General features: G+C 41.7%; 1 protein-coding gene across 1 annotated transcript in view; it reads right to left on the bottom strand.

Moving 5' to 3' along the window:
- Positions 1–8383: 8383 nt before the first annotated feature.
- fancg (FA complementation group G) overlaps positions 8384–26620 on the bottom strand; it is a 63738-nt gene continuing 45501 nt past the window's right edge. Inside the window, exons 10-15 of the mRNA XM_078550373.1 lie at positions 26170–26555; positions 20373–20422; positions 14115–14282; positions 13004–13145; positions 8873–10017; positions 8384–8760 (exon numbers count right to left, since the gene is read on the bottom strand). Of these exons, the coding sequence (XP_078406499.1) occupies positions 9870–10017; positions 13004–13145; positions 14115–14282; positions 20373–20422; positions 26170–26555 (894 nt within the window). The 3' untranslated portion in view covers positions 8384–8760; positions 8873–9869. The remainder of the gene's footprint in view (positions 8761–8872; positions 10018–13003; positions 13146–14114; positions 14283–20372; positions 20423–26169; positions 26556–26620) is intronic.

The raw sequence follows: 26620 nt of genomic DNA, 5'->3' as shown, positions 1-26620 counted from the left end.
TTCCTTAATTAATCTACATTTGTGCAATATCTTAATTTTGTCCAGGATTATTGTTTCTAAAAGTTTCCCACCACCAAGGTTAAACTGAGTAGCTGGGAGTTTCTGGCTTGTCCATACACCAATTTTTGAACAAGGGTGTAACATCTTCAGTTCTCCAGTCCTCCAGTAGTATCCCTGTATCTAAGGAGGATTGGGAAATTAGTGCCAGTGCCTCCATAATTTCCTCCCTTACTTCCCTCAGTAGCTCAAATGCATCTGATCCAATGCTGGTGACTTATCAACTTTAAGTTCAGCCAACCTGTCTAATATAAAAGCAAAATACTGCAGATGCTGGAAATCTGAAACAAAAACAAAAATAGCTGGAAAAACTCAGCAGGTCTGACAGCATCTGCGGAGAGGAACACAGTTGACGTTTCGAGTCCTTCTCTTTATCAATTTTTAGCCCATCCATTGTCTCAACTACCTCTTCTTTCACTATAACTTTTGCAGCATCTTCTTCATTGGTAAAGAAAGATGCAAGGTACTCATTTAATACCTCAGCCATGCCCTTTGCCTCCATTCATTGACCCCTTTTTGTTCCCTAATTGGCCCCATCCCTCCTTTTACTACCCTTTACTATTTATATACTCATGGAAGACTGTTGGGTTTCATTTTGTGTTAGCTGCCAGTCTCGTTCATGCTCTCCCTTTGTTATTACTTTGTTCACTTTCTCCCTGAACTTTCTAGATTCAATCTAGTTCTCACTTGTATTATTAACTTGACATCTGCCATACACATTCTTGATCTCCTTCATCTTACTCTCTCTTTCATCAACCAGGGAGCTCTGGCTTTGTTTGTCCTACCTTTTCCCCTCATGGGAATGTACCTCGACTGTGCCAAACCATCACCTCTTTAAAGGCACCCCGTTATTACCTTACAGTTTTGCCTGCCAATTTTTGATTCCAATATACCTGGACCAGATCAGCTCTCATCCCACTGAAATTTGTCTTTCCCCAATTAATTATTTTTTATTCTGGTAATTCCTTATTCTTTTCCATAGCTATCCTAAACCTTATGATAGTGATCACTATCCTCTAATCATTCCCTTACTGATACTACATTCACTTGACCCATCTCATTCCCCAGAATAAGAAGCAATGCCTCCTTCCTCACTGGGCCGAAACATATCAATGCAGAAAATTCTCCTCAATACACTTGACACTTGCACGTCTCTGTCCTTTATTAATATCACATTCTTTATTAAGATAATTCAAGTCTCCCATTCTAAATACTCTATAATTCTTGCATATCCCTGTAATTTCCTTGCAAATGTGTTCATCTATATTTTCCCCACAAGTTTGTGGCCTATAGAATACACCCAATGTAATGTTAGCTCCATTGTTTCTTAGCTACAACCAAATAGATTTCTCCTTGACCCCTCTAGGACATCCTCTGTCTCCAGCACACTATTATTCTCCTTAATCAATACTGATAGCCTCTTCCTTTCTTTCCCTCCCTATCTTTCCTGGACACCCTGTATCCAGCAGCATTTGACACCCAGCCCTGCCCCTTTTTAAGTCAGGCCTCCGTTTTTGCCACTACATCATATTTCCCCCATATCTATCTGCACCTGCATCTCATTAACCTTATTTACTATGTTCTGTGCATTCACAAACATCCCCTCTTACTCGGACCCACTTAATGTCTTACTGTTTCTTTCTATAGATGCCATATCAAGTCCCAAAAACAGCATCATCATCGCTGTCTTAGAAGGATCTTTTGAATCAAGTGGGAGCACAAAAGAACAAACATGAGCATCTTCCAAGACACAGATGTAAAGGCCATGATGACCTCACATCAGCTAAGATGGGCAAGACATGTTGTCAGAATGCCCAATCAAGGCTGCTCAAACAGGTGCTGTAGCCGAAGCTACACCAGGGAGACCGATCACATGGGAGCCATAAGAAATGTTTCAAAGTCAATCTCAAAGCCTCCATGAAGGTCTGCTCTGTTAACATCAATACATGGGAAGCAGATGCCCAATCACGACCAAAATGGCAATCCATCATCAAAAATTGTGTCAAGAATCAAAAAGAGCAGCCATTGAGAGAGAACAGCAAGTGAGATGGAAAGAGAGGGAAGCTGTTTGAGCCAACAATACAGCACCACCTCTATTGATTGATGTCCCAGGCTAGAAGGGCTTAAAAGCCAGCTGCAAAACTTTTTTTATTCATTCACGGGATGTGGGCTTCGCTGGCTGGGCCCATTCCTAGTTGCCCTTGAGAAGGAGGTGGTGAGCTGCCTTCTTGAACCGCTGCAGTCCATGTGACCAGATACAGGGTAGACCATTTAGGACTGAGATGAGGAGAAATTTCTTCACCCAGAGAGTGGTAAACCTGTGCTATTCGCTACCACAGAAAGTAGTTGAGGCCAAAACATTGTATGTTTTGAAGAAGGAGTTAGATATAGCTCTTGGGGCGAAAGGGATCAAAGGATATGGGGAGAAAGCGGGAGCAGGCTATTGAGTTGGATGATCAGCCATGATCATGATGAATGGCAGAGCAGGCTCGAAGGGCCGAATGGCCTACTCCTGCTCCTATTTTCCAAGTTTCTATGTTTCTATGTGGTAAAGGTACACCCACAGTGCTGTTAGGAATGGAGCTCCTCACCTTGCTTCCACCCAGCCATCTGCAAGGAAGAATCATCCTCTACGCAATGAATTGTCGATGATGGTGACAATCAGCACATCCAGAAACCTGCTATCTATGAAACTTCAGCTTTGCAGTGCACTGCAGTGACTCTATCTGCTGTTCCTACTCTAAAACCCCAGAGCTCGAACTCTCCAACCGACAATACTTCCTGCATATGTGGTTGTCCAGGACACAAGCATCCTGGAGTTCCTACAAGATGTGCACTCCATGGGATAAAGATGTCCTGTCATGCGTCCATCTATTAGACTATTAACTGACTTAACAGAAAGGAACTTAAGGTTTAAATAAATACTCACCAGTCAGTTTCTTCCCTTGTGCAGCTTAACCATTTTCACCACAAATACACAAAAAGGTTTAATTATAAATGCATACACCATGCAAACAAGTATTGAAATCACACATCCAGGTACTGTGTCTATTGTTCATATTTTATTTACTAATCAGAAATGCAATTAGCTACATCTGGATTTCCAATTAGTCACATATGGATTGTGGCTAATGCATTGAACAACACAGCATTAAAACATCCACCAAGGTCAGTGAAATGTGTAACTGCCCAGACTCAAATATAACAATTTTTAAAAATTGTATTCTTTCACGGGATGTGGGCTTCACTGGCTAGGCCAGCATTTATTGCCCATCCCTAATTGTCCTTGAGAAGGTGGTGGTAATCCGCCTTCTTGAACCACTGCAGTCCTTGTGGTGTAGGTTACACCCACGGTGCTGTTAGGAAGGGAGTTTCAGGATTTTCACCCAGCAACAGTGAAGGAACAGCAATATAGCTCCAAGTGAGGATGGCCTGTGACTTGGAGAGAAACTTGCAAGTTGTGGTGTTCCTATGTATCTGCTGCCCTTGTCCTTCCAGGTGATAGAGGTCACAAGTTTGGAAGGCACTGTCAAAGGAGCCTTGGTGAATTGCTGCAGTACATTTGAAGGTGGTACACACTGCTGCTACTGTGTTCTTTTTAATTCATTCACGGGATGTGCTGGGCCAGAATTTATTGCCCATCCCTAGTTGCCCTTGAGAAGGTAGTGGTGAGCTGCCTTCTTGAACCGCTGCAGTCCATGTGGTGTAGGTACACCCACAGTGCTGTTAGGGAGGGAGTTCCAGGATTTTGACCCAGCGACAGTGAAGGAACGATGATATATTTCCAAGTCAGGATGGTGAGTGGCTTGGAGGGGAACTTCCGAGTGGTGGGTGTTCCCATCTATCTGCTGCCCTCGTCCTTCTAGGTAGTAGTGGTCGTGGATTTGGAAGGTGCTGCCTAAGGAGCCTTGGTGAGTTTCTGCAGTGCATTTTGTAGATGGTACACACTGCTGCTACTGTGCGTTGGTGGCGGAGATAGAGAATGTTTGTGGATGTGGTGCCAATCAAGCGGGCTGCTTTGTCCTGGGTGGTTTTGAGCTTCTTGGGTGTTATTGGAGATACACTCATCCAGGTAAGTGGAGAGCATTCCATCACACTGCTGACTTATGCCTTGTAGATGGTAGGGTAGGCAGGCTTTGGAGAGTAGAGAGGTGAATTTCGCAGAATTCCCAGCCTCTGACCTGCTTTTGTAGCAACAGTATTTATATGGCTGGTCCAGTTCTATTTCTGGTCAATAGTAACCGCCAAGATGTTGATAGTGGGGGATTCAGTGGTGGTAATGCCATTGAATGTCGAGGAGAGATGGTTAGATTCTCACTTGTTGGAGATGGTCATTGCTTGGTACTTGCGTGGTGTGAATGTTATTTGCCACTTGTCAGCCCAAGTCTGAATGTTGACTTTCAACATTCTTTCAATATCAAAACAGCTGACTTTCATACAAATGAAAAATTCCATTAAATGTTGCCAATTACACATTTTAAAAAATTACTGCTGCATGTAAAATTACATAATGTATAGTTTGTTTACACATATTCTTAATAATACATTATATGTTCTGAAGGGCACTAAACAAACTGAAATCTATTGTTTCCTTAAATAGCTATATTTGAGGGTAACTGCCAGAGAAAAGATAAAGTACATTTACTATGATTATTAGGTGATGAATCAGTGACAAGTGAGTTATCAAGATCAGTCTCACAAGTACCAGTCATCAGTAAACCCAGCACACTGAATGTGTAGTGATGGATAGTGGCTAAGACTTTGCACATCTCTTGCCCATTGAGTTGGGGTGATGGATGGAACATCGGAGCAGGAGTAGACCAATTAATCCCTATTATGCCATACAATGAGATCATAGCTGATCTGTGACCTAAATCCACATGCTGCCTCTGTCGCAGATATGCTTTTAAATCTATTTACAGGATATGGGTGTCACTGTCAAGGCCAACATTTATTTCCCCAATTGTCTTTGGGAAGGTGGAGGTGAGCCACCATCTTAACAAATGATTGGCTTGCTGGGTCATTTCAGAGGGTAGTTAAAAGTCAGCAACATTGCTGAGGTCCTGGGTCATACCTAGGCCAGACCAAATAAGGATGGCAGATTTCTATCCCAAAAGAACATTAATGAACCAAATGAGTTTTTACAACAATATGGTAGCTACATGGTCACGATTAATGTTACAAATTTCTTATTGCAGATCCAGAACGGAATTTAAATTCAGCAACTACCATGTGGGTCTTGAACTCATGCCTCAAAATCACAAGTTTAAGCCTCTGCATTACTAGTCCTGTAAAAAAAAACACTATGCTACCATTCCAGGGAAGAATTCTCAATTCCTTCGGTTAACTAAATCTATCAATTTTCGATTTAAAATGAACAATTGATTTAGCACTAATTGCAGTCTGGGGAAGAGAGTTCCATAATTCTACTACCCTTTCTGAGCAGAAGTGTTTCTTCATTTCACTACTGAAAGGCCTGGCTCCAGCTTTTTAGATCATGCCACCTACTCCTAGATTTCCCAACCAGTGAAAATAGTTTCTATCTATGTACTGTAACAATGCCCTTTAATATTTTGAAACCTTCAGTCAGATCACCACACAACCATGTAAATATCAGGGCATACAACCTTATGTACAATCGCTCCTCGTAAGTTAACCCTTCGTATCATTCTGGTAACTCTACACTACACTCTCTGTAAGGTCAATATATCCTTCCTATGATGTGGTTCACAGAGCTGCTCACAGTACTCCAGGTGTTGTCTGAGAGCTTAACCTCTTCCCCTTTGTATTTTAGTCCTCCAGATATGAAGGCCAGAATTCCATTAGCCTTTTATTTTCTATACCTGTCCATGGCATTGTAATGATCTATGTACCTGTGCCCCAAGTCTCTTTGGACTTCCACTGTTTCTATTTCACCACTTCGAAAGTACTCTGTTCTATCCCTTTTAGGTTCAAATGATGTCACATTTGCCTATGTTGAAACCCATTTGCCAAAGTTTTGCCCATTTTCTTAACCTATTGGCATCTCTTTGAAATGTTTTGCTTCCATCTACACTGCTTACAATACTGCCTATCTTTGTGTCATCAGCAAACTTGAAACTATGGTTCTCTGTCCCATCATCTAAGTCATTAACAAATATGGTGTATCATTGGGCCCCCTGCTCTCCCTCCACAGATCCTTGTGGGACATCAATAGTCACATCTTGCCAATTAGAGTACCTGCCCATTATCCTTACTCTGTCTTCTCCTGCTCAGCCAATTTCCTAACCAGATCAATAACTCACCTTCAATTCCATGAGCTTCAATTTTAGCGAACAAACAGAGACTTTATCAAATGCCTTCTGGAGGTTCATATAAATAATATCCATAGACATTTCCCTGTCTACTACTTTAGCATCTCTTGAAAAATGTAATCAGTTTCATCAGGCATAAACTACTCTTTATAAATCCAAGCTGGCTCTCTCTGATCAGCTGAAAATTTTCAAGGTGTTCAACTACTCTATCCATAATTGTAGACTCTAGTAGTTTCCTGAAAATAAATGTTAGGCCAACTGGCCTACAACTCTTTGGTTTCACTCTCTCTTCTTTCTGAACTAATCCAAAATCCCAATCTAAAGGAATAGTTTCCAAATTGAAAGCACTTTGGAAGCTGATAGTTAGGGCATCTGCAATGTTTGCATCTGCTCCCCTAAAACTCTGGGATGGAAACCATCGGGTCCTGGGGATTTGTCACTCTTTAGTACCATTATTTTCTTCATTACTTATTTTCATTTACATCATCATCGTTATGTTTTCAAGCCCATGATGCTCCTGATCATCCTCCTTCCGAATATAATTGTAAAAATTTGTACTGGTTTTGATACCCCTTGAAGATCTTTTTAATACTTCCTTTCAGCTGGTTTGTTGGTCGAGGGGCATATTCTTGCTGAGAGGTGCCAGGTTCAAAGCCTGGATGAGCCCTCGTTTAATTTTTTTTTACTCAAGGGTTGTGAATCTTTGGAATTCTCTACCGCAGAGGGCTGTGGAAACTCAGTAACTGAATATGTTTAAAGCAGAGATTGACAGATTTCTAAATACCAGTGACATAACGGGATATGGGGATAGTGTGAGGAAAAAGGCATTGAAGTAGATGATCAGCCATGATCATATTGAATGGCGGAGCAGGCTCAAAGGCCTACTCCTGCTTCTATATTCCTATGTTCCCAGCGGCTCTTAGGTGTTTTGTCACCTTTTGTTGTTCTTTCTATCCCTTACAGTTGCCTGAATCTGCCAGTTTTTGCTTGTCACTTTTTGTTTGCAAGAGGTACCTTTTTTATTTATTCGTTCATAGGATGTGAGGGTCATTGGAAAGGCTATCATTTATTGCCCATCCCTAATTGTCCTTGAGAAGGTGGTGGTGAGCCACCATCTTTAACCCACTGCAGTCCATGTGGTGTAGGTACACCCACAGTGCTGTTAGGAAGGGAGCTATTTGCATTAGTGTGGATTTGATGGTGGTGCATTGAGAATTTGTAGGGTACAACAAAAACTTGAATTTATATGGCACCTTTAACGTAGTAAGACACCCCAAAGTGGTTCACAAAAAACATTATCAAACAAAATTTGACACCTAGCCACATAAGGTGCGTAGCCAGCGACATCCACATCCCATGAATGAATTTTTTAAAAATTAGTTATTAGGACAGGTGATTAAAGGCTTAGTCAAAGAAGTAGGTCTTAAGGAGCATCTTAAAGTATGAGGTAGAGGGGTTTAGGGTGGGGATTCCAGAGCTTAGGGCCTAGGCAGTGGAAAGCAGAACTTGGAGTGAGTTAGTATATAGGCAACAGTTTTGGATGAGTTCATGTTTACTGAGTGTGCAAGTTGGGAGAGCGGCCAGTAGGTCACTGGAATAGTCAAGTCTAGAGTTAACAAAGATATGGATGAGGGCTTCTGCAACAGATGAGGGCAGAATATGTTGGGCATATTTAGCTTGGTGTGCAGCATGAATGATATTAGAAGGAATTAAGCAATAAGTGATGGAGTAATTTGCTAATGTTATGTTAAGAGCCAGGTTTTGTCCCACATCAGGTTTTGTCCAATGTTATGAACTTGTGTTAATAAGCTATTTTAATTGATAAGTTCTGTAATTAATTTGGACCCGCAAAGACACCTTCTCTGGTTCAGTGGAGTCGGTCTCCCCTATAAACAGACTTGCTATCTTCTGAGAAGACTCCCAAAACCCTACATCTATTTGTACAATAGCATTCTATGATCTGCACTGAATATTTGTCTTTGACATGTGTTTCTCTAAAGGCAGACCAAGTAAACAGTTGCTGAGACAAATCATAATTGTGTTTTGTTAAAGCTGATTTATTTCATAGGCCATGACAATACAGGGCAGCAATTATGGTTAAATCCACTTATTTCAATCAATACAATGCAATACAATCTTCAAATAATAAATCATAACAAATGAACCCATTATGCCTCCTCAAATTGGTGGGTAGTCTTAACTGTCTTAAACAGAACAACTCCTCTGCGTTCTGGCCTTCAGCCCAGGGCTCTTTTTATCTCACGGATTATCTCTTAACATCAATTTTTAGTTAAACTGAGTCATCGCATGCCACTCCCTAACAAGAGGAAAATCTAAGTTAAAAGCAAAAAAATGCGGATGCTGGAAATCCAGAAAAACACCTGGAAAAACTCAGCAGGTCTGGCAGCATCTGCGGAGAGGAGCACAGTTAACAGTTCGAGTCCGCATGACTCTTCAACAGAACCTAGAGTCATGCGGACTCGAAACGTGAACTGTGCTCCTCTCCGCAGATGCTGCCAGACCTGCTGAGTTTTTCCAGGTATTTTTGTTTTTGTGTTGAAGAGGAAAATCTAATTTGGCAATGGTCCCTAAATTCAAATGAACAGATTTGTCACAGTAGCAAAGAGTGTAATCAATGGAATGTTAAAATGCTTTTGCATTGCCTTCAGTACGCTGGTTCAGAAAATCCATCTGAAACCCAATCCTAATCTCAGAGTCCTGCTACGTTGTGAATTTAACCTCTTAAGAGTCAAGTTTAGCTCAGTGGTAACATTTTTTAAATTACAGAAGGTCTTCCCCTAAGGATGCTGGATCAACTGGAATTTTCAAGACTGAAATTAATAGATTTTTGGTATCAAGGGATATGGAGCAAAGATGGGTAAATGGAGTTGAGGTAAAATCAACCACAATCTAAATGAATGGCACAACAGGCTTAAGATGTTAGAGTCTGTTCCCATGTTCTGTGGTGGCAGAGTTAGAAATCCCAAAGCATTATAGTAGCTGAATCTGTCTTGTTGCTTATTAGTGAAATCTGAAGTCATATCTGTTTATGTACAAAAGATACTTAGACCTCCAGAGATAATTCTACTCACAACATTTACTTTTGTACAAAATGCTTCATCCTTGGAAACATTTAAACATGCGCTTTTGCATCAGTGCCATGTGAACTTCATAAATATACAAATAAATTGCTAATGTAATGAATTCTTTCAAATTAGTTCACTCCAATCATATAACATATATAATCATATAATCATATAACAAACCAGTTAATAGCTTTGTTTCAACCCAATAAAACAGGCACTTGAACAACCTGTAATAACTTTACTTTAGAAATCTTTCAGTATTCTTTCAACACTGGTAAATGGAGTACAATATTCCATATTCACAAAGGTTTGTTTCCTAGCCAAATTAAGCAAAGGCAGTCCACGCCTGTTCTTGAACATCATTTAATTTGGTTGCTTATTCAGTATATCCTCCATTGTTTTCTTTGAGATGGGCCTAGATAGTTTGTGAAGGTTATGAACAAGACATTGGCCTCAGAAATTGTAAAGTTACTTTCTCTTCGGAATGACTGCTGCAATATTCCTGCAACTTCTCAGAAACAGCTTCTTCCTCTGAAGTACTTATTTCTCTGAGGTGAGAAATCAAAAATATGGGGAATTTTCTGGAAAAGAAAACAGAAGTTTTTTTTTAATAATCCCAAGATGACAGTGCTGGATAATGGGATATTTTTCTAGTTTGATGGCCAGATTCAACATTAGAGTCAGGTACATCAAGGACCAGATGGACATTATACATCCCTGCACTTTGCCTCAACAATGTGTAGAGACCTCAACCTGAGAACAGTGTCCTTTACTAATCAGTATAAGTATTTCTCTTTCTCTCATGAACCAATTTAGTCTCTTATGGTGGATGCTGTGCCCCTAAGAGCTGGATTGATTGTACCCAATCTTATTTTGCTAAAAATCTTACATGTTATCAGGCAACTGGAGTTAAATTGAAAGTAAACTTTTTGATATCTTAGGGCCAAAATAAACCATTTCAGTTTTCATCGTTTGGCTCTTTGCAATGAAGAGGTGTTGGCCCGTAACTTCCGCGCTCCCCAGTGTCGGATTGGTGGGGGGGGGGGTACCCCAAAGATGCGCTGGGGAATCCCTCTGGCAAGTTCCCAGGCAAGGGTTTGCATGGTAATTGCCCAGAAGTGCTAACTTACCCTGGACAACTGCGCTGGGAACCATCCAAAAATACAATTTAAATCGCAAACTTCGATGGTTCCACTGGGGTTATACCAATAGTTACCCAGAAAAAGTTAGAATTAAAATCTTTTCTAACTTCTGGGTAACTATTGTAAAGACCCAGACCGACCCCAAGGGACTCACAACCTTGTCCTGCCCCCACCCCACAGGACTCCCCCCCATCCCCCCTGACCTCCGACAACCCCAACTTCCCCCCTCCCCCGCCACTGACCTCTCCCCCTCCCCCAGACATCAGATTCCCACTCCCACCGACCTTGGAGCCCAAACCCCACCAAACTCTGGACCCCTCCACACCACCCCCCCTAGACCTATGGTCCCCCCACTGATCTCCGGACCCCTCCAACCTCTGGCCTCCCCTGACCTCCAGACCACCCTAGCCCACCCGACCTCCGAACGCCCCCCACCTCTCCCCCTCCAACCTCTGAACCCCCCCCACGCCTCCCCCAACCTCCAGACTACCCCCCCGACCTCAGACCCTCCGACCTCCAGACCCCCCCCACTCACCCTGACCTCCAAATGCCCCCACCCGCCCCCCCGACCTCCAAACGCCCCCACCTCCGGGCACTCCCTCCCCCTCAACCTCCAGACACCAACCCCCACTAGACCTCTGACACCACCACCCCCCCACAGACCTCCAGATACCCCCAACCCCTAAGTCCTATCCAGTTACCTTGGACACTTGCTTTCCTCCGGCCTGTCAATTTCCATGGCTCTTTAAACTTATCTGCAGCAAGTGCTGTAAAAACAGGGCTGTGGCCTCCTTGAATACACTGGATCTAGACCTCGCTGTGACCTGTGAGGAGCCTTTTGATGCAGGCCCCGGCGATTCGAAGTGGCAACACAATTTTCAAGACCAGGTAAGTTTGCATCTATTTCTTCAAATTTCCACAGGCCAGCACTTTCCGACGCTAGTCAGGGGTTACAGCCCGATGTCTATGAAAACATTGGACAGGATTTTTACCTTGTCGGGCAGGCACAGAGCTGCCTTTGGGAGCTGAAGATTTATAAACTTTTTTTAGTTTTTAAAAATTGGGTTACTCAAGGTGATGGACTCGACACTAATTAAAAATGGGAAGCGAAACATTTCCCCCACCCACACAACGTCAGCATTAAGGACTCCCAGATGAGGCACTGAACAGCTAAGTTCCTTTCACTCTACCTGTGTCACATGTGATTCAGATCGTAGCGCACTCGCCTCCAAGATAGACGGTGGTAAGTTCAAGTCCCACTCCAGGACTTCAACACAAAAATCAGGCCTGATATTTCAGTGCAATACTGAGAGAGTGCTGCACTGTGGAGGTGGCTTCTACGTTAAACTGAGGTCCCTTCTGGTGGATTTAAAAGATCCCATGGCACTATTACACAGAAAAGTTATCTCCGGTGTCCTGACCAATATTTATCCCTCAATCAACATCACAAAAACAGATTATCTGATTATTATCATATTGCTGTTTGTGGGAGTTTGCAGTGTGCAAAATGGCTGATGCATTTTCAACATCTCAACAGTAATTACATTTCAAAAGTACTTCATTGGCTGTAAAGCACTTTGGGGTGTCCCGTGGTCCTGCAAGGTGCAAGCCTTACATTTTTTCTACCCCAGCAATGCTTAGCCCAAACTTTATAAAAGCACTTTGTTACTTCAAGGGTGTGTTTTTTTTCCCTGCTTCCATGCCTGCCATCCATATAGCCTATGTGAGATTCCCAAATTAGTGCTGAATTGGGAACAGTGCTACGGCTTCGCACCCATTTGGAACAGCAGTGAGACTGACCAAACATTTCAGTGGATCCTTATTAATTGAAGAGTTAGGAGCCTTTCAACAAAATAGTCTTGGATGGAGTCAGGCCTAGCTCCAGAGGTGAAAGGACAGCATACTAAATCACCACCCTTCTTTTTGAATTCATTATCAGGATATGGGTATTGCTGGCATTTACTGCCCACATCTACTTACCCTTGAGAAGTTGGTGTTATTTCTTTCTAGCGGCTTTCTGGGCCATTTCAAACGGCAATTAAAAGTTAATCACATTGCATGGGACTGAAGTTACATATAGGCCAAACTAGACCAGAATGGCAAGTCATCGCGCATAAAAGGCATCAGTGAGCCATTGGGTTCTTAAAACAATCCGGCTGATTTATGGCCACTTTTAATGGCGCCAGATTTTTATTAAACTGAATTCAAATTCTGAAACTGCCATGGTGGGGTTTAACCAAGCATACTCTACATTATTAGTTCAGGCCTCTGGATTACTGATTCATTAACATAACCACTACATTACTGTATCCCACAATATTTCTGGTTATTAAAGAGAATCTTAGGATTCCTTAAGTAAAACTTAATGTTCCAAGGTGCTTTAAACTTTCCTTTTAACACAATGCTTGAACTCAATTTCACTTACTTTAAGGTGTTCTCTTGCTGCATTTTTTCTGCCGCTGCTTTTGTCACTGAACTGTAGGATTTTAGCCAAAAAGAGACAGCTTCCTGCTTCCTTTTAAGTTTCCACAGAACTTGTACCAAAAGGTATAAGGCTTCACGACTATCTACAATTAAAACAGAATCCACAAGGTTTTACAAGAAATATCCTCAATACTGGCTTTATAAGTGCTAGACAAAAGAGAGAAGCAGATAAACACAGCTTAGCTGGTTCTTTAAGGATTTACAAAGTGCTTACTTCTCAGGTTTTTTAAAAATATTTATGCTGCTGGCAACTGTTTTTTTTATTTATAATTAAAGAGCTGTTCTCAATGCTGCAAGCTAACTTGGAACTTATCTTCACTACAGGCACCACACTCAAGTGTAGCGATAGAGAACACATCCGCCCAAAATGTTTATAAGGTCATTCCAGGCTGCCAGTGGAATATGACTTAACAGCAGCCACTCAGATTTACAATTACATAAAGGAGGTCACAAATGCATCGGTTGCTCGAGTCAATAATTTGTTCCCAATTCTTTTGCAGAACCAACGACAATATGAAAGGGCACTACTAAATGAAGATTCCTCAAGGTCCAAGAACTCTTTAGTTGCACCCATGTTCTATGCCACCAGCTACGTCAACAGGAAAGCATCCCACCCCCTCATGCAGCTGGCATCACAAATCACATAGCTCCCATTCATGCCACCTTGTGAAAGCAACACAGCTTTCCAAAAATAACCTTTTCATATCACAATGTTAATTGTCACCATAATTTTATTCCAAACCACATGTGCAGTGCTTCCAGCTAACATGTGTTCCCTTGGTTCAAATGTAGTTCTAGAATTTTAGAATTAATGTTGTTTCTAATCTTGGAAGATACGAATGCAGTTGATAAAACTATTTAAAAGGCCAAATAACAATTTTGATTTTATGAAGGAGGCTGGATTTATGCTGATCTTTATCAGCAAAAGCATACATGAAAGGATACAGACCCACAAAATGCCATTAGCATGAAATATTGATGGTTGGCATGCATGGGACAATCATTAATGTTTTATCATTGGAAACACAAACCGAGTTCCAAAAATAACGTACCAGGATAAGCTTGTAGACTCAGCTGGAAATTTTGCAAAGCCTCTCGGTCCTGACCTTTTTCTGCCAGCTGCATTCCTTTCCCAGCAAAAGCCAATGATTTCAACTTTTGTAGGATTTCAAGCTCCGTCATGTTCTCTTTCAAGCTTTCAAGCTGATCATCAGGCACTCCTGTAAGATATACATTTAGAATAATTGATGTTTGCAAATTTTATGCAGATGTATTTCATGATATTTGAAAGTTTTACACTGCTTGCTGACCTCCTGTGGCATTGCTCGTTGTGAGTGATAGGATTTGCTGTTTTAGAACATCAGAGGAAGAACATTAGAACCATTGATTTACACTGACAGAACATTATTAAATTATAAGATTTTTACTGGAGGCTTGGGGATTTAAATCTCCAACTTTGCCCACTATTCTATGAAGTACGTACTTGATTTTTAAATTATTAGCATTTTCAAAGGTAAAAATACTGTATGCAGGACACAAAGTCAGAGGCAGTTGTCTGATATTCAGCAATATTGGAGAGGAGGAATGGAGTTTAACTGTATGTCAGGCCGTCCTGGGCTTCAGTAACACAGTTAGATGATCCTGAGATTTGGCAAAAGTGGGACAGGACTCCGGAATTATGAGCATATGAAATAGGAGTGGAAGTAGGCCATTCGGCCCATTGAACCTGCTCCACCATTCAATAAGATCATGGTTGATCTCTTTGTATTACTAATTCCACATTCCTATCAACCCCTGATGACCTTGCCTAACAAGAATCTATCTACCTCTGCCTTAAAAATATTCAGTGACCCCCGCCTCCAGAGGCAGAGTGTTCCAAAGTTGCACAACCCTCAGCGAAAAGGATTTCTCCTCATCTCTGTCCTAAAAGTGTGCCCCCTAATTTTAAAACAGTGCCCCCCCCCCCCCCCCCCCCCCAAGGGAGGCAGTGGCGGCACACTGGTATTGTCACTGAATTAGTATTCTAGAGACCCAGGGTAATGCTCTGAGGACCCCAGTTCAAATCCCACCACAGCAGATGGTGAAATTTGAATTCAGTAAAAATCTGGAATTAAAAGTCTGATGATGACCACGAAACCATTGCCGATTGTCCATCTGGTTCACTAATGTCCTTTAGGGAAGGAAATCTGCTGTCCTTATCTGGCCTGGCCTACATGTGACTCCAGATCTACAGCATGTTGTTGACTCTTAAATGGCTTCTGAACAAGGGCAATTGGGAATGGGCAATAAATGCTGGCCTAGCCCATGAACATCCCATGAATTAATAAAAAAAAGTTCCAGCTCACTCAAGAGGAAACATCATTTCCGCATCCATCTTGTCAAGACCATTGAGGATCTTATATACTTCAATCAAGTCACCTTCCTCTTCTAAACTCCAGTGGAAACAAGCCCAGCCAGTCCAGCCTATCCTCATAAGACAACTCACTCATTCCAGCTGTCAACCTAATAAACCTCCTCTGAACTACCTCCAACACATTTACATCCTTCGCTAAATAAGGAGACCAAAGCTGCACACAGTATCCAAGACACAGTCTCACCAATGCCCTGTATAACTGAGGCATAACACCCTTACTTTTATGTTAATTCCTCTTGTAATAAAGGATAGCATTCCATTAGCCTTCTTAATTACTTGTACCTGCATACTGGCTTTTTGTGACTCATGCATGAGAACACCTCAATCCCTCTGCATCTTGGAATTCTGCAGTTATTCTCCATTTAAGTAATACTCTGCTTTTTTATTCTTCCTGCCAAAGTGAACAACTTCACATTTTTCCATATTATACTCCATCTGCCAGATTTTTGCCCACTCGCTCAACCTATCTATATCTGTAACCCCCTTATGTCCTCTTCACAACATATTTTCCCACCTACATTTGTGTCACCTGCAAATTTAGCTACCATGCCTTCACTCTCCTCATCTAAGTCATTGGTATAAATTGTAAAAAGTTGAGGCCCCAGGGACTCCGCTCTTTACATCCTGCCAATAAGAAAATAACCCATTTATGCATATTCACTGTCTTCTGCCAGCCAGCCAATCATCTGTCTATGCTAATACATTACCCCCTACACCATGAGCTTTTATTTTCTGCAATAACCTTTTATGTTGCATCTTATCAAATGCCTTCTGGAAATCCAAGTACAGCATGTCTATAGGCTGAATCTTTTGGTTGTCTGGTCTGGCATTAACATAGAGGGGAAACCTACACACCAGCTATGGTTTTTTCCCATTTTCTTACAGCTTTTGTGTCAGCTTTCTCCTACCATAACTCCTATGTCCACTTACATAGGCAAAACCCATTTATTATGGGTTTTGCCTAAGTAATCTGTCACTCTGATTATAGATTCTGGCCATGAGTTTCTGAATAAATTGCTCAAAATGCTGTCTGACTTTTTTCTCCCCAAATGCTATTTTTGTAATCAGTAAGTGAAATTTCTAGTGTCCAAAAAGGGTTTAAAGTAAAAGTAACAATAATACGTTAAATACAGCCACTGTCCATTGTGTTTTTAATGCCTTCATTAAAACTTGAATTTGAAGATTCAGCCTCAACCAAAAGTCTAGACCTGGTATTTTTGTTCTGTGCTGAGAGTCAGCTGAATTTAGATTGTGTCGTCTAACCATGTACAACACACCTAATTTCTCAAGACATATGAGCATTGTTCAATTACTGATGGAATATGCTAGCAATTTTTGCACAATAGCTTTTCAGAAGTAACTGAATAAAAGTTGAGGTTAAATTTCAAAACCTTTATTCGAGTACAATTAATATTGCTTTTTTTGAAGGGGTGTGTGTGTGTGTGTGTGTGTGTGTGTATGCATATTAAAAAAAACTGATTACTCACCTGTTGCAGGTTTTGTTTTGTGTTGCATTAATGTCAGAAAATCTGTTCAGCTCAGGAGAGAGACTGCATTTCATTGCAAATTAGCATCTTTTTGCAAACAAAATAGTATAATTTTGAATCAAACAACCTCTAAGTATCTCATCTAATTATCCTGTATTGTTGATAGGTAGAAAATATAAATACTGTAATTACTAACAGCTATCAGACAGAGTGAGAGAAGGAAGGACCAGGAAGAAGGAAAACAGACAGGTGGTGGAAAATAAAAGACAAATATTAAGAACGGTATACTGGCAGTTCCTTCCTTCATTGTATTTTTTTCTTTAAGTGGAATTTTGAATGCAAACAAAACCTCTTCAAGGAAACTAAGACGGGAGGGCGGGGAGAAGGAGGAATGGTGAAGAACAACTAGTTAAGGATGGAGGAGGATCCGGCTGCACACTGCCTTCCTCGGGAGAGTAAGTGGGGCAGAGGTGATTGGAGCATCAAGAGTGAGGTACATGACCACAGAGTAAAGGAGAAGGGACAATACAGAAATTAAGATGGTGGTTCAAAGGGAAAATATAGGGGTGGTGATGGAGATAAGGGGCGGTAGGAATGAAAACTGATAGCAGGAAGGGGTAGGGAATGTAATAGGAACAAGAGGGAGAGCACATTCAATTGAGGGGGATGGGAAAATAACTACTGAGACCACATTTTTCAAAAAAGAAACCCTAAAATTTTCCGCTGGTGGATGAGGTTTCATGCTTTTTAGGAAGGCCGCCTGGGCTCTTTGCCTGCCTGCCAACCTTAAAGTCAAGTCGGCTGCACGCCTGACGAACTGAAAATCTAAATGACGCAGGGTGACGTTGGGATGAACGCCTGACATCACCCCGTGTCATTTTACGCGTCGGCGAGCGGGCCCCGTCCCTGCTCGCCAATCAGAAAATGCTGCCCAAAGAAAAAGAGGAACAAGGCAACAGAGATAGTTAATGAGTGACTGTGGTTAGTGATATACCATGTGCAACACCACAGAGGATAGACTATTGTGAACACAAATCTAACTATTATATGGTGAAAATGGCAATGCACACTTGGCATTCAGTGGCAAATTGATAACAATGGGGTTTAGGGATCAAAACCATCAGCCCATAAGTTAATTGTATTGGGCTTGACTGCATTAGAATGTTTCTAGTACTTGGCTAAACTGTGGAGTTGGAACCTGGAGCTTATTAGCACAAAGATGCACAATGTAGGGTTTGCTTACTGGGTGATACTTGATGTCTGGTGGTAGTGCACAAGGGAGAGTGTTTATAGCGAGGGAAGAGATATTCCATACTGTTGTGCAGAGGGGAGGGAGAAAGGGGGGTGGGGTTGGGGTGCATTGGTTTCACCATTATGAATTAGAGAGAATATAAAAATAAGACACCTGGTGGGGGAGATTCCTGGGGTGTGCATGTACCAGGATGGTGAGGGCCCCAAAGTTTGGCTGCACTCAAGGTGTGGGGTACAATGGGAGGATTGGGAAGGAGGTCCTTGAGTGTGAGCATAACAAGAAAGATGGGCTGCCAGGATGTTGGGACATCAGGAAGAGCTGCCAGGACTTGGAATCAGTGAGGATCTTTATATTTTCATGTATCGAGTAGCTTTAATGAGGAAACTATTTACAGTGGACTAATTATTCACATAATTCTAAGAGTTTTTTTAACTTCATTCTTAGTTCCACAGTGCTGTTGTAAGTTAGCATCCATGTAGCACTACACAGTGAAATTCTTTACACTACCGAGTCTCCAACAAGCAGGTGGTCATTCACATGGTTCAAGCCTGAATAACTGACTGACGTTGAAAGCAATGTGTCCAAGTTCAGCATCAAGATGCCGGAAACATACCATCTATAAATATCAGGGCTCTAACAAATGCTATGCCCCCTGAACCCCCACCAACCAAAACAACACTGAATGGTATGGATTGTTTAAACAGTAAAATATTCTGAAAAGCTTTTACCTTTAATTTTCCAAACCACCTGCCACTGCCTCACCACACAGGTGTTTGCTACTTTTCTGCTTGATTGTTATGACACATTAACTCTGGTTAGATATGTGAATATGGTGGGGGTGAAACTCCCAAATCCAGTGATGCTCCTCTTACACTTGTCCACAGTAGCTGGGACAATTACCAGCATTCAGGTGAATTCCCAGCACTAGCCCAGGCTGTTTGAGCATTAAATAACCAACTTCATGGATACATTTAGGTGTTTTCATTTTGTGCTCATTTAAAAAAAATAGATAAATTATTTTCAGTTGTACACATTGACCTGAGTGAAAAAAAAGTGGTTGGAAACAATGCATGAAAAATTCTGAACAATTTGACTGGTTAGTTTTATGGCACTAATTTTAGAAACAAAAGCTGAGGAGCTTGGTTACTCAGGTTTCAGTTCCTCATTTTTGCCAACTACAATGTATTCATATGTTAGGAATCCTGCGACGAATAACTCATCTCCTGACTCCCCAAAGCCTGTCCACCATCTACAATGCACAAGTCAGGAGTGTGATGGAATACTCCCCACTTGCCTGGATGAGTGCAGCTCCCACAACATTCAAGAAGCTTGACACTGCCCAGGACAAAGCAGCCTGCTTGACTGGCATCACATCCACAAATCCTCACTCCCTCCTCCACCGACGCACAGTAGCAGCAGTGTGTACCATCTACAAGATGCACTGTAGGAATTCACCAAAGCTCCTTCAACAGCACCTTTCAAACCCACGGCCACTAACATCTAGAAGGACAAGGGCAGCAGATAGATGGGAACACCACCTGCAAGTTCCCCTCCAAATCACTCACCATCCTGACTTGGAAATATATTGCTGTTCCTTCACAGTCGTTGGGTCAAAATCCTGGAACTACCTTCCTAACAGCACTGTGGGTGTACCTACACCACATGAACTGCAGCGGTTCAAGAAGGCACCTTCTCAAGGGCAACTAGGAATGGGCCCAGCCGGCAAAGCCCACATCCCATGAATGAATTTAAAAAAGTTTCCAAGCTGATTGGTTGAATAACAGATAAGTTGCAATTTCAGCCATACACCATTTTTGTACTTGTGGATCTTTTACAACCCCACTTTCTGTTATGATGCTATGGCTGCAGGCTATTTAACTGAGTCCACAGTTATCAAGTTACAACCTTGGTAGAAAAGTTCCTTTAAAGCATAAGCACACACAAACACAGCCTTGCACTTGCAGGATATCGCAAAGTATTCTGATTTCAAGAATAGGTTGATTTCCATAGTCAAAAACTGTACCAAACCTGACTATACTTTTGCTGGTGCTCAGACCATTTTGTGTTACACTTTAATTACTTTAAATATGTTTCGATGAGCAAATATAAAAAAATTAATGAATAAAACTTGTGTTGAACTATACAGAATATATTTTACCTGTATCAGGAGGGCCGACAACTTGAACTTTAAGAAGTAAATTTACACACCTGCAGAAAAAAATGCACACATCATTAATATGATCATACAATACTCAGCCATTAATGTAGAAATAACATACTACAAAGGATGGATATCCTTATTATAAATCATAATCCATAATAGTTTAGAATCATAGAATGATACACCAGAAAATGAAGCCATTCGGCCCATTGTGTCTGTCCCAGTTCTGTGAAACAGCTATCCAATTAGTTGCATTTCTCTGTTCTATTCCAATCTCTGCAAACTTTTCCAGTTCAAGAATTTTGAAGGTTGCTATTGAATCTACTTCCATCACCTTTTCAAGCAGTGCATTCCAGATCAGCATAACTCACTGCGTAAATTATTTTTCCTCACATCACCTCTGGTTCTTTTGTCAATTACCTTAAATTTGTGCCTTCTGGTTACTGGCCATTCTGCCATTGAGAAAATTACTCTATTACTTATTTACTCTATGAAAACCATTCATAATTTTAAACACCTCTATCAAATCTCCCTATTAAACCAAACATAAACCATACACATTTAAATATAAAAAGTCTTCATGAAGCTTTTGTGCAAATATACTTTCTAGAGAATCCCATTTTTAACAAAGTACAGGAAGAAAATGCCATTTGGTCTGTCAAAGCCACACTCTCCAGCAGACAGTGTGCAATTTACACTGTCATAGACTCTCATAACCTGTTCTAACCTCTTCAATGAGATGAACAATCACAGTAGAAAACTCCAAGACCTTTACAAAGTAAAAATGAACTGCCAGTGGATTGAAGAAAATCTCAAACAAGGCAAAAGATACATTTAATTACTATGAACTATGAAAATGACTGAAAAAAAGCAGCAAAATTATCCAAGATAAATACCAGAGATTTTCAAGAAAATTATACCCTGTTCATAAATAAGTAAAGCAATAAACATTGCAGAATTGTACCAAATGCTGTCAAAAATATAGAAATAAGAATGAAACCTAGTGAATCTCTTTTCTTCTGGATGAAGAGGCATAAATCAAGGGAGAAAGATGCTACTCAGATCGTGCCACAGCACTCAGCACCAAACCACCAAAGTGGAACAGACCATGAGACTGACCAGGATAAGATGGGCTAACAACATAAAAGGTGGGAGAAATGGGTGGGAGGGGGGAAGGGGTGAAACGGAGGGGAGGGGGACAAGGAAACCGAGGGATTGGGTGAGTAACTGAGGGGAGGGGAAGGGAGAAACTGAGAGGTGCTGGAGAGAAACCGAAGTGAGTAGAGGTGTGGACGAAAACAAGGGAAGAAAATGGATCAGGCAGAGGAGGAACAAAAAAGGTGAAGAAGGGGTGAAAGGTTTTCGCTGCTATATTAAACAGAAAGGAGATCATTGCACTATTAAAAGATACAAAGGGCTCCTCATCCAATACCTTCCAGTTGCAGCTCCTGGAAGCCCAGGTTCTGGAGCTGGAGTGGCGGCTGGGGACACTGTGGAGCATCTGCAAGGCAGAGTATCATGGATAGCATGTATAGAGAGGTGGTCACATCGCAGCCTAAGAGTCCACAGGCAGGAAGGGAATGGGTGACCACCAGGCAAAGCAAGAGGACTAGGCAGGCATTGCAGGGATCTCCTGTGGCTATTCCCCTGCAAAACAGATATTTGGTTTGGTTGGGGGGGAATGGCCTCTCAGGAGAAAGCAGCAACAGCCAAATTCGTTGCAACGCGGTTGGCTCTGCTGCACAGGGGAGGAGTAAAAAGTGTGGGAATGCAATAGTTATAGGGGTATTCAATTGTAAGGGGAATAGATTGGCGTTCCTGTGGCCGCAAACGAGACTCCAGGATGGTATGTTGCCTCCCCGGTGCTAGGGTCAAGGATGTTTCAGAGCGGCTACAGGACATACTGAAGGGGGAGGGTGAACAGCCAGTAGTCGTGGGACACATTGATACGAACAACATATGTAAAAAAAAGGGATGAGGTCCTAAAAGCAGAATATAGGGAGTTAGGAAGTAAGTTGAAAAGTAGGACCTCAAGGTAGTGATCTCAGAATTACTACCAGTGCCACGTGCTAGTCAGAGTAGAAATAGCAGGATATATCGGATGAATACGTGGCTGAAGAGATGGTGTGAAGGGGAGGGTTTCAGATTCCTGGGGCTGATTCTGGGGGAGGTGGGACCAGTACAAACTGGATGGGTTACATCTGGGCAGGACGGGACTGATGTCCTAGGGGGAACATTTGCTAGAGTGGTTGGGGAGGATTTGAACTAAAATGGCAGGGGGTTGGGAACCTATGCAAGGAGTCAGAGGAAGGGGAATCAAAGATAAGAACAAAAGACAGAAAGGGGAATAAGAAAAGTGATAGAGGAATCAAGGGCAAGAATCAAACAGGGCCTCAGTGAAAAATAGTGGGAACGGGACAAGTGATGTTAAAAAGACAAGCCTTAAGGCTTTGTGCCCTAACGCGAGGAGCATTCGCAATAAAGTGGATGAATTAACCACGCAAATAGATGTTAACAGGTATGATATAGTCGGGATTACAGAGACATGGCTGCAGGGTGACCAGGGATGGGAACTGAACCTCCAGGGGTATTCAGTATTTAGGAAGAACAGACAAAAAGGAAAAGGTGGTGGAGTTGCATTGCTGGTTAAAGAGGAAATTAACGCAATAGTGAGGAAAGATATTAGCTCTGACGATGTGGAATCTGTATGGGTAGAGCTGAAAAACACTAAGGGGCAAAAAACGTTAGTGGGGGTTGTATATAGACCCCCAAATTGTAGTGGTGATGTTGGGAATGGCATTAAACAGGAAATTAGAGACGCATGCAATAAAGGAACATCTGTAATTATGGGTGACTTTAATATGCATATAGATTAGGCAAATCAAATTAGTAACAATACCATAGAGGAGGAATTCCTGGAGCGTATACGGGATGTTTTTCTGGACCAATACATTGAGGAACCAACAAGAGAACAGGCCATCCTCGACTGGGTATTGTGTAATGACAAAGGAACAATTAACAATCTAGTTGTGCAAGGCCCCTTGGGGATGAGCGACGATAATATGATAGAATTCTTCATCAAGATGGAGAGTGACATAGTTGATTCTGAGACTTGGGTCCTGAATCTTAATAAGGGAAACTACGATGGTATGAGGCGCGAGTTGGCTATGATGGATTGGGAAACATTACTTAAAAAGGATGACGGTGGATAGGCAATGGCAAACATTGTAAGAGCACATGGGTGAACTGCAACAATTGTTTACTCCTGTCTGGCGCAAAAGTAAAACAGGAAAGGTGGCCAAACCATGGCTTACAAGGGAAATTAGAGATAGTATTAGATGCAAGGAAGAGGCATACAAATTGGCCAGAAAAAACAACAGACCTGAAGATTGAGAGCAGCTTAGAATTCAGCAAAGGAGGACCACGGGATTGATTAAGAAGGGAAAAATAGAGTACGAGAGTAAGCTTGCAGGGAACATAAAAACTGACTGTAAAAGTTTCTATTGGTATATGAAGAGAAAAAAATTGGTGAAGACAAATGTGGGTCCCTTACAGTCAGAAACAGGGGAATTTATAATGGGGAACAAAGAAATGGCTGACCAACTAAATACATACTTTGGTTCTGACTTCACAAAGGAGGACACTGATAACATATCAGAAATATTGGGGAACACAGGGTTTAGTGAGAGGGAGGAACTAAAAGAAATCAGTATTAGTAGGGAAATGGTGTTGGGGAAATTAATGGGATTGAAGGCCGATAAATCCCCAGGGCCTGATAATCTACATCCCAGAGTACTTAAGGAAGTGGCCCTAGAAATAGTGGATGCATTGGTGGTCATCTTCCGAGATTCTATAGGCTCTGGAACAGTTCCTACAGATTGGAGGGTAGCTATTTAAAAAGGGAGGCGGAGAGAAAACACGGAATTATAGACCAGTCAGCCTGACGTCGGTAGTGGGGAAAATTCTAGAGTCCATTATAAAAGATTTAATAGCTGAGCACGTGGAAAACAGTGGCAGAATCGGACAGAATCAGCATGGATTTATGAAAGGGAAATCATGCTTGACAAATCTACTGGAATTTTTCGGGGATGTAACTAGTAGAGTTGATGAGGGGGGAGCCAGTGGATGTGGTTTATTTGGACTTTCAGAAGGCTTTCGACAAAGTCCCACATAAGAGATTGGCGTGTAAAATTAAAAGCACGTGGGATTGGGAGTAGTGTATTGAGATGGATAGAAAACTGGTTGGCAGGCAGGAAACAAAGAGTAGGAATAAACGGGTCTTTTTCCGAATGGCAGGCAGTGACTAGTGGGGTACCGCAGGGATCGGTGCTGGGACCCCAGTTATTCACAATATATATTAATGATTTAGATGAGGGAATTAAATGTAATATCTCCAAATTTGCAGATGACACAAAGCTGGGCAGGAGGGTGAGCTGTGAGGAGGATGCAGAGATGTTTCAGTGTGATTTGGACAAGCTGAGTGAGTGGGCAAATGCATGGCAGGTGCAGTATAATGTGGATAAATGTGAGGTTATCCATTTTGATAGCAAAAACAGGAAGGCAGATTATTATCTGAATGGCTGTAAATTGAGAGAGGGGAATGTGCAACGAGACCTGGGTGTCCTTGTACACCAGTCGCTGAAGGTAAGCATGCAGGTGCAGCAGGCGGTAAAGAAGGCAAATGGTATGTTGCCCTTCATAGCCAAAGGATTCGAGTACAGGAACAGGGATGTCTTGCTGCAATTGTACAGGGCCTTGGTGAGACCACACCTGGAATATTGTGTGCAGTCTTGGTCTCCTTATCTGAGGAAGGATGTTCTTGCTATAGAGGGGGTGCAACGAAGGTTTACCCGACTGATTGCTGGGATGGCGGGAATGACATATGAGGAGAGATTGAGTCGATTAGGATTATATTTGCTGGAGTTCAGAAGAAAGAGGGGGGATCTCACAGAAACCTATAAAATTCTAACAGGACTAGACAAGGTAGATGCAGGAAGGATGTTCCCGATGGTGGGGGAGTCTAGGACCAGGGGTCACAGTCTGAGGATATGGGGTAGACTATTTAGGACTGAGATGAGGAGAAATTTCTTCACCCAGAGTGGTGAGCCTGTGGAATTCGTTACCACAGGAAGTAGTTGAGACCAAAACATTATATGTTTTCAAGAAGGAGTTAGATATAGCTCTTGGGGCGAAAGGGATCAAAGGGTATGGGAAGAAAGCAGGAGCAGGCTATTGAGTTGGATGATCAGCCATGATCATAATGAATGGCGGAGCAGGCTCGAAGGGCCGAATGGCCTACTCCTGCTCCTAGTTTCTATGTATCTCCTGAACAATAATTTGCAGCAACAGAGTTTGTTTGCAATAAAGGAAAGGGGACCTTCTTGAACTGAATCCTAAGAACTGTAAAGAACGCACTTAAAAATGAGTGGCCTGGGCTGAAGCTCAAAACAGGGGAAGGTGAGCGAGCACTTTGAAAGTTGTAACTCTCGGAGGATGGTGAATTGCTGCGCAATCCAAAGTTGATAAAATGAGCAATTTTAAGAATAAGTTGGACAGGCCCGTGCCAAGAGAAAAATCAATCAAAAGAGATCAGGAATTAATTATGTTTTGTCTTTAAACTCGGAGGCTGGTTAGTTGGACCAAAATAACCTTTTCCACTCCTGTATATTTCTATTTTCCTAGGCTACCAAGCAATGTAAAACCTACTATGACATAGTAGTATGGAATATCAGCAAACACTTTCTGCTTGGCATTATACAACTTGCAATCCTGTACACTTATAACACCAACTCACCGACTAAAATTAGTAATTGACTCCTTATTATTTCTCAAGAGAGCAAAAGCTTGTCCTTGATATAAAAATGCAGTTGCTGCCCATAAAATATAATTAAGGGTTTCTTTCTTCTTTGTGCGAAGTGTTTGAGACTCATTGAAGCAATTCAAAAGAGAGCTCTGACAACTGGTGTTGATTTCAGTCCCTTCTGAGCAATTACTGGGCAGCCATTCATTAACTCGAATTTCAAATGTCAATTTTTCTGAAATTAAACTTGACATTTTGCTGGCAATTTCCTCACAAATAGTGATGACATCATTATGCCTTTGACATTGCAGGAGAGCTACTGCTGCTTCCAAATAGATTTCAGGAACTCTAGGAACGGTGTGATCTGCTACAAGAAATACCTATGAAAAAGCACAATATAATTAAAAATTGAAAACAATGATGAATTCCTAACCCTAGACACAGC

Source organism: Cetorhinus maximus, chromosome 1, assembly GCF_964194155.1.
Source record: "Cetorhinus maximus chromosome 1, sCetMax3.hap1.1, whole genome shotgun sequence".
NCBI classification, from domain to species: domain Eukaryota; kingdom Metazoa; phylum Chordata; class Chondrichthyes; order Lamniformes; family Cetorhinidae; genus Cetorhinus; species Cetorhinus maximus.
The sequence above is the reverse complement of the archived record's forward strand: the minus strand, read 5'-3'. Positions and strand labels throughout refer to the sequence as shown.